This window comes from Apium graveolens, chromosome 5, assembly GCF_009905375.1.
Source record: "Apium graveolens cultivar Ventura chromosome 5, ASM990537v1, whole genome shotgun sequence".
In the NCBI taxonomy this organism is placed as follows: Eukaryota; Viridiplantae; Streptophyta; class Magnoliopsida; order Apiales; family Apiaceae; genus Apium; species Apium graveolens.
The window spans coordinates 316,605,201-316,618,102 of record NC_133651.1 but is presented as its reverse complement, the minus strand read 5'-3'; the positions used below and the strand labels follow the sequence as shown (position 1 = coordinate 316,618,102).

The following is a 12,902-nucleotide window of genomic DNA, read 5'->3' as shown; positions in this document are numbered from 1 at the left end:
CTTAAACAACATTTAATTGAATATTATCAGAATCAGAAACGTAACAGTCAGTATTTACCACAACAAATCCTGACCAGCGTAAGGATTTATCAGCCATACCAGGATTTGTCAATCTCAGAAAATCCTGACCAGCGTCAGGATTTGCCAGACCCAGTAAATCCTGACCAGTATTTACAAGTACTGATATTCACTATTAACACATACTCAATTTCATATTAAAACAATATAATAAGTCGGTAAATATTTTAATTAAACAAGCAGTAAAATTCCTCGCCTAGATCCCCTAGTGTAAGCGAGACGCCGAGACATTCCCCCAAATCGCGACGAGGGACACAATAACAGCATGCACACCCACGTATCATACCTTAGTAGTTGGTATACTATTTTTGCACATGCTATTATAAATAGACCGTACATACCAAATCATAAATACTATAATTTCATATTATATACATTTTACATATATCTTAAAAATTATAATCAGAATTTTAATTTATAATTGTATTTGTAGACTATTAGAACTCTACATATAACATCACTTTAATTATATTTTAAATTTTATAATTTATGATTTAATTTGTAATACAAATTTCCTTTTGAAAAAAAATTCGGTTTATTTGGTCCAAAATCGGATCGAACCAAATTATTTCAGTTTGGTCCGGTCCGGTCCATAATATAATTTCGGTCCAAGAAAAAATGACTATTCGATTTTTTGATTTATTCGGTTCGGTCCGGTCCGCCGACCGAATGCTCAACCTGAATGAACATGGAAAAATACTTATCAAGTAACAATATAATTTCTTTAAAAACTTTATAATTCACAAAAGAAAATTAATCTTGACAAGAAAATGAATATAAAAGAAAATTAATATATATATATATATATATATATTTTGCTAATTAAAATTAATATATTTTTTGACATGAAAAGAAAATTAATCTTAAGAAAAGGATAATTTGAAACAAGCACATCTGTTGACGCGTGAAGAAAAGGATAAAATCAAAAGCTCCTGGTTTGAGTAATTGAGTCCACCTTCTCTCCCTTTTCTATACTTACATTTTGCTTGTATATCTATATATTTCCCTAAATACCCCAAACAAAGCCCTAGTGTCAGAAATTCAGAATCAGTACGGTACATCTCTCTCTCTCTCTCTCTCTCTCTCCCCCCCTCCCTCTCTCTGTCGCTCTCTTTCTCTCTCTCTCTCTCTCTCTCTCTCCCTCTCTCCCTCCCTCTCTCTCTCTCTCTCTCTCTCTCTCTCTCTCTCTCCTCCCTCTCTCTCTCTCTCTCGCTCGCTCTCTCTCCAATTCGTTCTTATTATCATTTTACTTGCTTGTTTGATTCTTAATTGTGAATTTTATAATATTACTTGCGAATTTTGTAATGTTATCCGCTATTCAATTGCTTATATATACTTGTGTGTGTGTCTGATTTTCATTCTCATATGTTGTTGTTGCTAGTTTATGCAAATTGTAACTGGATCTGGAACACACAAGTTAGTAGACTGGTGCAGTATGATCTCGATAAAGTAATAATCTAGATTAAACAATAAGTAATTTAAATAAATCTAGAAGGATTTTTTAAGTTTTAGATTGCGGTCCTGAAGTTCTGCGTCCGAATGATTTCTATAATTATATGGCAGCGATGTAGTTAGAAACTAGGTTATGCTCATTTAAGTGGAATAGAGTTTTGGGAGTATATTCTGTTAGATCCATTTTTTATCCTACATAATGCTTTAAAATAGTTTAATTGATCAATATGTTCGGGTTCAGGTTATTGAAGTGTCCAACAGGGAAATTGTAGATATTCGTTTGACAAACTTGAGGTGTATAATAACCCCTAGCTGGCTTAATTTACTGTTGAATGAGCATTGATTTGGAATCTTTTTTTTCATAAAGTAAAATTTCTAATGGACCTATATCATAATTTTAGTTTCGGACCTGACTATATCTACGAAGTTAAAGCAATAAATAGGCCTGACGGTTGATGAACTCCTATTAGATATATTATCTTGTGCCAACTCTACTACTTTGTGCAATTTTTGCTAAATTGATTTGACTTAGCCTAAATGGTTGCACCGAGTCAATGTCCTTGGAATGCACACGCAACTAGCATGGTATAACCATGTGTATACTGATTACTGAATGAATCTGAAATAGAAATTACATGATAAGCATAATACCTATACCCATAAAAGTGATACAAGTTTTGGAATCAGTTTCAGAATTTTGATAATAAATTGCTCGCAACGTTTAGTTAGAGATGGTAAATTGATGTAACCCTAGTAAGATTAATGGTAAAAACCACCCTATTCTATTCTTGAATACTCAACCTTCATTAGTCTGCATGGATTCTGTGACCTTAAATTTGTTGTTCTTTTTTTGCCAAAGCAAGCTATTCAGTTTAGTTATAAATTCTATACATGGTGGTCTAGCCCCTTCAAATTTATCACAATTTTAAAATACTTGGAAGCAATCTCTTAAGCTCATAAGCATATCTTGTAAGCAATGTTATAATTCATCAACCTAAAAAACCTATATATAGCTGCTTATGGCAGACACTATTCTTAATAAACCTTCTTATTCTTAACAAACCTTCAAATTTGACGGTATGTAAAACTCATATAATACTTTTGTAGCAGGGTAGTTTTACTTGGGCGATATTTCGGTGTAAACGACCAGAAATGCACTGATCAACTATCTGCAATACAATGGTGCATTGATTTTCAACATAAGTTTAGTAAATTAAAACAGATCTATGTTAGACTTCTCACTTCAATTAGTGAAAGTATGAATTTAGATCAAAATTTTAATTCAATTGATATGTTGTCAAATACCAGTTCACAAATAATAAAGGTATCATTTACTATCACGAAGCATTTATTGATTTTTTTCCACTGTAACATTAGCAACACGTGGCAAATTAATATGTTTGTTGGTTACGATATAGTAAGTTGTTAATAATTCTACGTTTTGGATTTGCATCAAATCCTTTCAAGTTCTAGCATTTAATGAGTTGGTCAGCAGTCACCCTGTTTAGATGGCAGTATGCGGTAATATCTGCTTTGGACCTGTTATACAGCACTTGGTGTTATTTGAGCGTGATGTGTGATTTATTTGATTATGATTCCATAAGTGCATATAGTATATCGCGTCATTCAGTAAGGTGTAACAAAAATCTAAATTGCTTTCAAAATCAATGCAGGCAAATGCACTTCTGTCCAAGTACCTAAACGTCCAGAGAGAAGAATCTCTGACAACAATCTTTAGATAAGGAAGATAAAAGGATGCGCAGGTGGTTGTGCTGCTCTTGCCATGCAGAAGAGTCCTATCCTTCAAACGAGGGTGGTTCTTTCAAAGGGAGGACTCATGCAGAAGGTATGTATGGACGATATGGAATTTGATCTCAGTTTAACTTGTCACTTAATTTCAAAATTCTTTTTAGAAAAATTCAATAACAAAGTTACTTACTTGGACACTTTGATAAGTATGTTTTACATGAGATGATGCAAAATTTTGACCAATATTTGGGGATAATCTGAATATAATAAGTGTGAAAGTTCTAGTGGGCCATTATAAGCTTAAACTTGTAGGCGTAGTACTAATCAGGAGCAAATGCAGTACAAAATGCCATTAGAAGAGAGAGGGGGGGGGGGTTTGACTTTTTGAAACCTCCTTAAAAAGGACCTATAGGATAGGAAAGCGTTGTTAGTTGTATATTCAGATAGTGTTGTTGTCGTAGATGATTGAAGATGCTGCATTTTCAAATTTGAGATGCTCTTGTGCATAGTGCATCCTTTAGTAAGTAACTTTTTTAATGGAATTATTGTGTAACATTGACTTAAATGTGTCCATGTCATTTTATGTAAGTCTGAGCATGATCCTATAGGCTATATTTATAAAATCATAATCAGTCCTTTATCTGCCACAGTTTTTTGGGCATAATGATAATTGAACTTCCAAAATTTTGCTTGATACACTTTTAAGTTCTTGTAATTTTGTGGCCGAAAGTAACAAATGTGAATTACTACATTTTATTTAGTTGAGGGGCCCTCTATGTTTTATAATAATAAACATGACAAGTGGGAACATGGTGTAACTACACAAAAAAAGTTTTCTAATATGCAAGTGTTGTAGTCTTATAGAACATCCAAATACTTCAAAAGGCAAGTATTGCCAAATAAATTCGGATGGGTGTAGTACATTTCAATAGTTTGTAATTGTAATTAAACATAGCTATATTCCACATTTTTTTTAATTTATGAATGCCTGTTGAAGCCTCCAGCGCTTATAATTTTATAAAGTTGGGTATTTCCCCACACTTTAAGGATTATGCTAATGGGACTAGAAGAGATCTAAGTTCTGCATATGTAATTGGTTAGAAAGATAAATCAGGTTCTGGTAATAAAGGGAGAACAGAATCTAGAATAGGAGCTGCAGCTGTGCAAATTTGTAGAGGACAATGTTACACATTGTAATTTGGAGTCCCAAATAGAAGTTACAAAGAGAGATAGGGGGAGGGTGGGTGGGAGTCATAATCTTTTTTTTTTTCAAATCTAGCTAGTTTATACATTATATTGCATGTTATGTCATTAATGAATGCTGTAGAGTTGAGCTTTGCTTTATTAGATAAATCTCTTCTGTTGGGCACTCAAAACCTATGGGGGTATGCTCCACAATAGAAGGGCTGCACCTTTGTAAGTGATAGGAAAGACGGGGAATAATTAGGGTTTCTGGGGTTTTCAAAGAGCTCTCGCAAGAGAACTTTAAATTTAACACAAGAAGTTATCAATAAATTAGAATTCTGATTAAAATACAAGCTGAAATACCTTTTTAAAACCCTAAAATTACTTTCCTAAATTAAATCAAACTCTAAATAGCAATATACTAACTATAGATTATTATCCTAATTAGAAACTTAACTTGTACAACTATTTAATGTCAGCATCTGCACTATGTCAGTATACTGTGTTGGTAGCAATGTGGTTGTGTTAGTATAGTGTGTTAGTAGTGGAAGGGGTAGAATGGTCTTTGTGCTGTGTTTTAAGTCTGGACTAGTATTAATAGAGTAAGAGGATCTGTAATTCAGTAATGTATGATCAAATATTCAGAAAATGGAAATCAGTTTTCCACCAATCTCTTTCTCTCTCTAGAATTCTGTTATTCTCTCTCTCTGTCTAACTGTTTCTCTCTCTAGGTTACTTCTCTCTCTAGAAATCTCTCATTTCTGTGCTTGTTTCTCATCTAATCTCTGCTATTCTAGCCTCTATCTCTCTGTTTTCTTACTTGTTTCACTGTTATCTACCTTAAACCCTAGAAAATCACAAAAACATACAAAAACTAGAAAATTACTTGTCAAGGCATGACAAATTGGTATCAGAGCACTTGTTTTCGATCTACTGTTGCTTCCTATGAGTTGTGCAATCAATTCCGAGCTGTGCGAGGTTAGAACCTCAGTAATTGCAGCTGTAACCACGGAAATCTTCTCAGATCAGTCAAGGTGTACTGTTCTTCATTTTTTCTGTTAGATCTGTGATTTACTGCTGTTAGTAGATAATTTCTGAAGTTGTTTTAGCCTGTTTACTGCTCGTTTGCTTGCTGTGAGTTGAAATTAGTGGAGTTTATTGGAGAAAAGTACATAAATAGCAAGCTAGTGCTGTTTTAGAGTTGTAAGTAGTGTATATTTTGTTTTGAAGATCATACTGTGGTGTTGAAGTTGAAGGAGGTTAAGTATTTGTAAGCTGTTGTGTATTCTGGTGGTTTTGTGATTGTGTGTTGCTGTTGTGTAGGTATTGGTGTTTTTTTTGCAAAACTAAGTAGTGCACTGAAGGTGTTTGACAGTTCTCCTGAGAGAAGTACTGTTAAAATTGTGGAGTGACCTGCAATTTTGAAGGTATAGCAGTTGTTTGAGTAATTGCCTAGTTGAAGTGAATGTGAATTGATTTAGTATCTGGAAGTACTCAAGTTTATTACTGAAAACTGAAATTGTAGTGTTGTTGTGTGTAAATTGTGCACTGGTAGTTGGGATTGTTATTAGTGAGTTGTGGTGAAGTGTTTGTGTATTGGAAAATTAAAGGTTTGAGTAAGTAGGATTCAGTGTGATCTAAAGTATTCAACTAGAGGAATGGATGAAAAACATTCCAATGAGATGTTAATTCGTAGCACATAGGGAAAGAACTGGAGCTAAGCTCAGAATGATAGAAGAACTGGTGGATATAGCAGTTCAAAAGATGAAGTTGTTGCCTGAAAGGCAACATGAAGAGTTTGTGAATCCTTTTGGAAAATCAGAGGACAACAACATTGTTTCAAAGCATAAGAGACCACATGATAATCTTAAGCACCTGAAACTTAATTTTCCCAAGTATGAAGAAGGAAAAGAGGTTGCTGACTGGCTTCAGGATTGTGAATTATATTTTGAGGTATATGGAATTCCAGATCACAAGAAAACTGTTATTGCTGGCATGCATCTGGAGGGTACAGTTAGGAGCTGGTATCACGTGTTTGTCATTGGAAAATCAGATTTGAACTGGCAAGAGTTTTGCACTCAATTCACATCCAGGTTTGGTGAAAGAGAAAGTGAGTTGTTGTTTGATAAGTTCAAGTCCTCAAGGCAGGAAGAATCTGTGGAAGCTTATTGTAATCAATTTGCATTGATTATGGGTCAACTGAGGGTTAAGATGCCTCATCTGTCTGAGGAGTATTTTATTGAGTGTTTCATAGGTGGACTACAAGAAGAAGTTAGGCAAATACTGAAACTATTGAGTCCCAGTAGTATTGAAGGAGCTTTTAAAAGAGCTAGATATAGTGTTCAAAACACTATTACCTTACAAGGAAGGAAAGACAATGCTAACAAGTCCAATGACAGCCAGGGAACAGGGAAATTGCAGCGCCTCGAGTTGAGTTTTCCCACATTTGAAGCAGGGATCATTGAATCCTTACAGGAGTGTGAGCAATTGTTGGATGAAGAACCTTTCTATGATGAAGAACCTGTCTATGATAAAGTACCAGGAGAGAGCCATGAGTTCTGGCCTGAGCATGAGTTCATATCAACAGCACTAAGAGGGGATACTTCAGATTTGTCCAAACCCTTACAATCTGAAATCTGCAGCAGTGAAGGGTCAAAGGAGCTGGCAGAATTTTCAAACTTCCAAATTTTACAAGAGAAGGTGTCACCTGGTGACATAAACATTATTGCATACAATGTTATGCAGACTAATAGAGAAGGATACCTGGATGTGTTAGTAATGAATCCTTACAACTTTCATTCCAGGGAAAGGCCTTGTGGTGGAAATAACTCTAGTGGGAGGCTGGAATGGATTGAACACTCCCCATTCTTGAATAAAAAAGGCATCTACAATGATTTAGAAAGTCAACTTGAACCAAGTATGAGAACAAAGGAAGGTGTTCTTGATTTGAAGTTAGCAAGTATGCCTGGAAATGCAAATTTTCTGAAGTTTAATGATACCAGCACCATTTTAAGTTGTCCTTCTAGTGAGTTTGAATGGATATAGGGTGGCTTGAAGTTGTGGTTCTTAATGGCTGCAAATTCTCATGCTTTGGAAAACTTAGCAATTTATTGTAAGAACAGGGTGCTGAACTTTGATCCAGGTGGTGGCTATGTGCAAAACATCAATTCAAAAGGTGTTGTTATACTGCTCATAGAAAAGATTAGGCAGAGAGTGACAGTCTGTGGTCAGCTTGGGCAATTGGAAGATATGAACGGTTGGAAGCTGACAATAGACCAACTTATGAAGGAGCATCAAGTAAAAAAGAAGGTGTTTGTGATTCAGATGATGAATGCAGGTAGAATTCATGGAGTTGTTCATCATACATTCATACTGATGAAGTTAGTGGAGTCATTCAACGTCATGTTGATATAGTAGGAGCCGGAAGGAAGGTGGTACCTAAGTTTAGTGTAATGACACAATTAGCCCTTGAAATGGATAGGATAAAAAAAGTGGAAGAATCTGAGACCTCATGGGGAAGTGTTGGAAGAATCATCTTTGATCCAGGAGGATATGTCACCTGTTTCTATGAAGCTCAGCTGGTTGGTGGTACAACTGGAAATCTTTGTGATCAGCAATGATTACCAGGGACTTTTATTGGAAAAGATTTATTATTGGAAGAGCAAGAAGGCATATTAGAGGAAACGAATATGAATGTGATCCAGGTGGGAAGGAGTTTTGACCTGCAGGATCCACCACGAGGACATGGTGGTTTTGAAGGGGGGAGGATTGTCAGGATCTGCTCTATATCAGTATACTGTGTTGGTAGCAATGTGGTTGTGTTAGTATAGTGTGTTAGTAGTGGAAGGGGTAGAATGGTCTTTGTGCTGTGTTTTAAGTCTGGACTAGTATAAATAGAGTAAGAGGATCTGTAATTCAGTAATGTATGATCAAATATTCAGAAAATGGAAATCAGTTTTCCACCAATCTCTTTCTCTCTAGAATTCTGTTATTCTCTCTCTCTGTCTAACTGTTTCTCTCTCTAGGTTACTTCTCTCTCTAGAAACCTCTCATTTCTGTGCTTGTTTCTCATCTAATCTCTGCTATTCTAGCCTCTATCTCTCTGTTTTCTTACTTGTTTCACTCTTATCTACCTTATAAACCCTAGAAAATCACAAAACATACAAAAACTAGAAAATTACTTGTCAAGGCATGACATTTAATCAGCTTCCAGAGTCGTATATTTTGTTATTTCTTTAGTCATGCAGTTTAGAAAATAAAGGCATGTAAGGGGTTAGGAGGTTTCTGCTTTGACATTTAGTGAGGGTATGTGCAATGTTATGGGACTAGAGAAAGAAAGAAATGATTGAAGAAAATCCAACAGTTTCACTTCTATTGTTCACCTAGACGATGCTTTTGAACTTAATACAGAGATTCCCGGACTTGCCAACAGCTGTCATGATATTATATTAGTAAAGAAACATTTTAGAAATTATTTTGAGGAAACAATTTAGATTTATGTCAAAAGATGGCCAGGTCCATCCTAACCGGATATTTTCTGTAGGCTTGTTGATAGTTCTGACTGGGATCATCACTTGAATCAGGAGATAATTGGATGGAATTTTGGAAAGCGTAAAAACAAATATTTACATCAAGTCAGCGAAGGACTATTAAAGGGGAGCCTTCAATAGTGCATTAGGATAACACCATAGTAAGGCCTAAAGTAGCCGAGTTGTCTATTATTAATCTGACAAGTGGCAATGATAATTAATTATCATCTTAAGTTTCTACTGAACTAAAAGAGTTGTATGTTAGCCAATGGGATACACTATAATTCAAGATGAAGCACTCTATGTAAATCAAAGTTCCTAGGCAAATGAATATAGAACATATAAGTTATCATACCGCATGTCCATTAGTTGAGTCTCTTGCAAGCTTTCTGATGATTAATACAAAGCATTGTCGTTAATGAATATGCAAGCATATCTAGCTACTGAATTATGGAGTGTCAACTTTTTAACTTTTCTATTCTGTATTGGGTTGGTGCATGGTAGCTTGTAGGTTTTCCAGATTCTGTTTCTCGTCAATTTATCAAAATTTTAGAATGTAAATTAATTTATAACTAAATGAATCTTCTTCAAACATGCTGCAATATGTCCTACATTTGGATTATATCACCCACACCTTGACATTTCTTAGTTTGGCAATATCCGATGGCAAAGTCATTGTTTCCAGGATGAGAAATCAGAATCTGAGACAATAGTGGACTTCTTTATGAATTTACCTTTTTACTTTTTGAAGAATGAGGGCACAGTCACGAATAATAACTTTTATATGTATATATACGAATGCATATTCATGATTCTTCCTGATTTCTACACTGTTATTACTTATTACTATTACAACAAGCATACTCATGGTGTAGCTATGTTCCATTTGTACATATATGAATACTTTGATCACATCATCTAATAAGTCTTGGAAACAGTTTTCACCAAAGTTTACTGTTAGTGAAGAATCAAAGTTTAAATTGTTTTTAAGACCCCTTTCCATTTACTAATAGTAAAGATGACTGCACTGCTTCTTTTAGTTTAAAAGTCGGTTGGTATTTTCGGAAGTTTTGCTGCTATTGTTTAGCACATTTAATGTCGTTCGTCCTTCTAAGTTCTTTACATATATGTACATATTAGGGCACCATAAAGGTTCAGTAGTAGCTGCTCCTATCAAAGTTGAAGTCGAGAAACCGGTGCCAATCATTGAAGTACCTGCACTTTCTTTTGATGAGTTGATTGAGAAAACTGTCAATTTTGGTTCTGAGTCATTGATAGGGGAAGGATCTTCTGGAAGAGTATATTTTGCCAACTTAAGTATTGGAAAAGATGTGGCTGTTAAAAAGCTTGATGTTGCAACTGAGGCCGAGTCGAATACTGAGTTTCTGAGTCAGGTGTCTTTATAATTTTAATCATAATATATTGTTAGACACACACACACACACTCACATATATTTTTTATAAGCACCTTCATCTTGCATGTCTTGTTTCTTCTTTATCCAGATGCATGTTGGCTTTTTGTTTCAGGTGGCCATGGTTTCGTCTCTAAAACATGATAATTTTGTTGAATTGCTGGGTTATTGCGTTCAAGGCAATATCCGTATATTGGCATATGAGTTTGCTACAATGGGGTCTTTACATGACATTTTGCACGGTAAGAATTATTCAGATGGTTTCCTTGTTAACATAAAACTGGAGGGAATTCAATTGAGTTTTCCTTTTGCTAACATGAGAAATGTTCCAAATCGTATCGGCGTCGATAGGTAGGAAGGGAGTGCAAGGGGCACAACCTGGTCCTGTTCTTGACTGGATGCAGCGTGTAAGAATTGCTGTCGATGCAGCAAGGGGACTAGAGTATTTGCATGAGAAGGTTCAACCTTCTATAATACACAGAGATGTCAGATCTTCTAATGTGCTTTTATTCGAGGACTTCAAAGCCAAGATTGCAGATTTTAACCTTTCTAATCAAGCGCCTGATAATGCTGCTCGCCTTCACTCTACCCGAGTTTTAGGAACTTTCGGTTATCATGCGCCTGAGTAATTCCTTAGTACTTATCTCTTTAATTATGAAAATTCTCACGTGCTCTTATTTTACTTGAGGCTTATATAATTTTACAGCTCAATTACAATTTATAAAATGCTTTTCCGCTCCATTAATGTTAACATACGATTGTATGTTATCAGTACTAGTTAATTTAACATATTCTTTGTTCTTACTTGAGATCCTTGTAGTACTAAAATTTAGTAAACCATAGCAGGTGCAATGCAAATATAAAAGGAAGCACATATGTGCACTTTAGATTGTAAATATATTGATTTTTGAAGATTGAATTCCTTGAAGATTTGCAGCAAAAACTAACCTCTCATAGTATGATAGTAATATAGCATTGTGCAGCCTTTAAAAATTATCCTGAAACAGGCTGTATATATTGATTGTCAGTACTAAAGTTTTTTTTAATGAAACCTCCACAGATATGCCATGACTGGACAGTTAACACAGAAAAGTGATGTCTACAGCTTTGGAGTTGTTCTCTTGGAGCTTTTGACTGGAAGAAAACCCGTTGATCATACCATGCCTCGAGGACAGCAGAGTCTTGTCACTTGGGTCAGCCTTTATTTTATTTTTGAGATGATAGGCCATATATATTTTTATAATAATTTGATTGGTTTGGGTGTGCACAGCAGACCTGGAGGGTGGGAGGTGGGGTGGAGGGGAGGGAGTTCGAAAGTTTTAAATTGTTTTGTAAAAAGCATGTTTAATATTGTAATGTATTTTCCATTATTCCTGCTACTTCTAGTGATGTGCTTCTACAGTTATATCAGTTCTATTATGACATTCTGATATTTAGGCTGAGATGTTTTGCATTGATTAATAGGCAACCCCAAGATTAAGCGAAGACAAAGTTAAACAATGTGTGGATCCAAAGCTCAAGGGGGAGTATCCTCCTAAAGCAGTTGCAAAGGTATATTCATGCATTTAATAACATACCCGTCGCACACACTTGCATCATGTTAAGGTGTCTAAGAGGTGTTATCTGTCTCTGTTTTGCAGCTGGCAGCTGTAGCAGCATTATGTGTCCAGTACGAATCCGAGTTTAGGCCAAATATGAGCATTGTTGTAAAGGCTCTTCAACCGCTTCTGAGGACTGCTGCCCCACCTCCTGAGATATAGAGAATCACATTTGAATTTGTATGTTCGGTTTTGCATAGTTTGCTTCGTCTGTCATAGTGGAACATCTGTCCGAATTTGGGATTTTTAGATATAGGATTGGTTTTGCTCAGTTCATTTTGAGGTTTGACATTTCAAATCAGATGTTATTTGCTTACATCAAGCCAAAGGAGATATTGGCGGCTTTATACAACCTGTCAAGGGTGTATACTCAGGGTTTTTCAAATGTTTTTCTTCAGCAAAAGATTTTTTTTTCTTTGGTGAGCCTGTTTGAAATTGAATAATTCGTTAAAGCTTGCTTCATTTGATGGTGATTCACACATAAATTTTAAAGTTTGGTTCATTGTGTTAGCGATAGGGAACCTTATCTTTGTTATCTTCAACATGTGTGGTCCAAAGAAAGATGTTATGTGCAGAGTGCAGTATTTAGAGTTGCAGAAAGGGTTTAAAATGTATCTAGCTAATTAAATATCTGAATTATAATAGAAGTATTGCCAAATACTGGAATGAATAATTTGGTGAAGTCTGGATGATAGATTGGTTAGTAATAATTCATATATTCTTGGTCTCATTTCATTGAATTTATCGTATTTTAGGAGTACTCCTTTCATCATTGTTAACAATTGGGTGAGTACAAGAAATTGAAAAGAAAGAAAGATATGTATAGAGTGATAACGTATAGTAACTTCAATAAATTTTACCAAAATTTATTATATCTCCAAAACTATGAAACTCTAGTT

General features: G+C 35.1%; 1 protein-coding gene across 2 annotated transcripts; it reads left to right on the top strand.

The window, feature by feature from the left end:
• The first annotated feature begins 988 nt into the window (after nt 1-988).
• LOC141659562 (PTI1-like tyrosine-protein kinase 3) lies at nt 989-12,474 on the top strand. 2 transcript variants are annotated; one of them, XM_074466484.1, is made up of 8 exons: nt 989-1,133; nt 3,204-3,376; nt 10,134-10,387; nt 10,521-10,647; nt 10,757-11,030; nt 11,466-11,598; nt 11,870-11,956; nt 12,046-12,474. In XM_074466484.1, exons 2-8 carry the CDS (start codon nt 3,286-3,288, stop codon nt 12,163-12,165), a joined length of 1,086 nt encoding a protein of 361 aa, XP_074322585.1. In that variant the 5' UTR covers nt 989-1,133; nt 3,204-3,285; the 3' UTR covers nt 12,166-12,474. The 2 variants fall into 2 exon arrangements, with proteins under 2 accessions (XP_074322585.1, XP_074322586.1); XM_074466485.1 differs by having other exon boundaries at nt 997-1,128.
• Nucleotides 12,475-12,902: the final 428 nt, after the last annotated feature.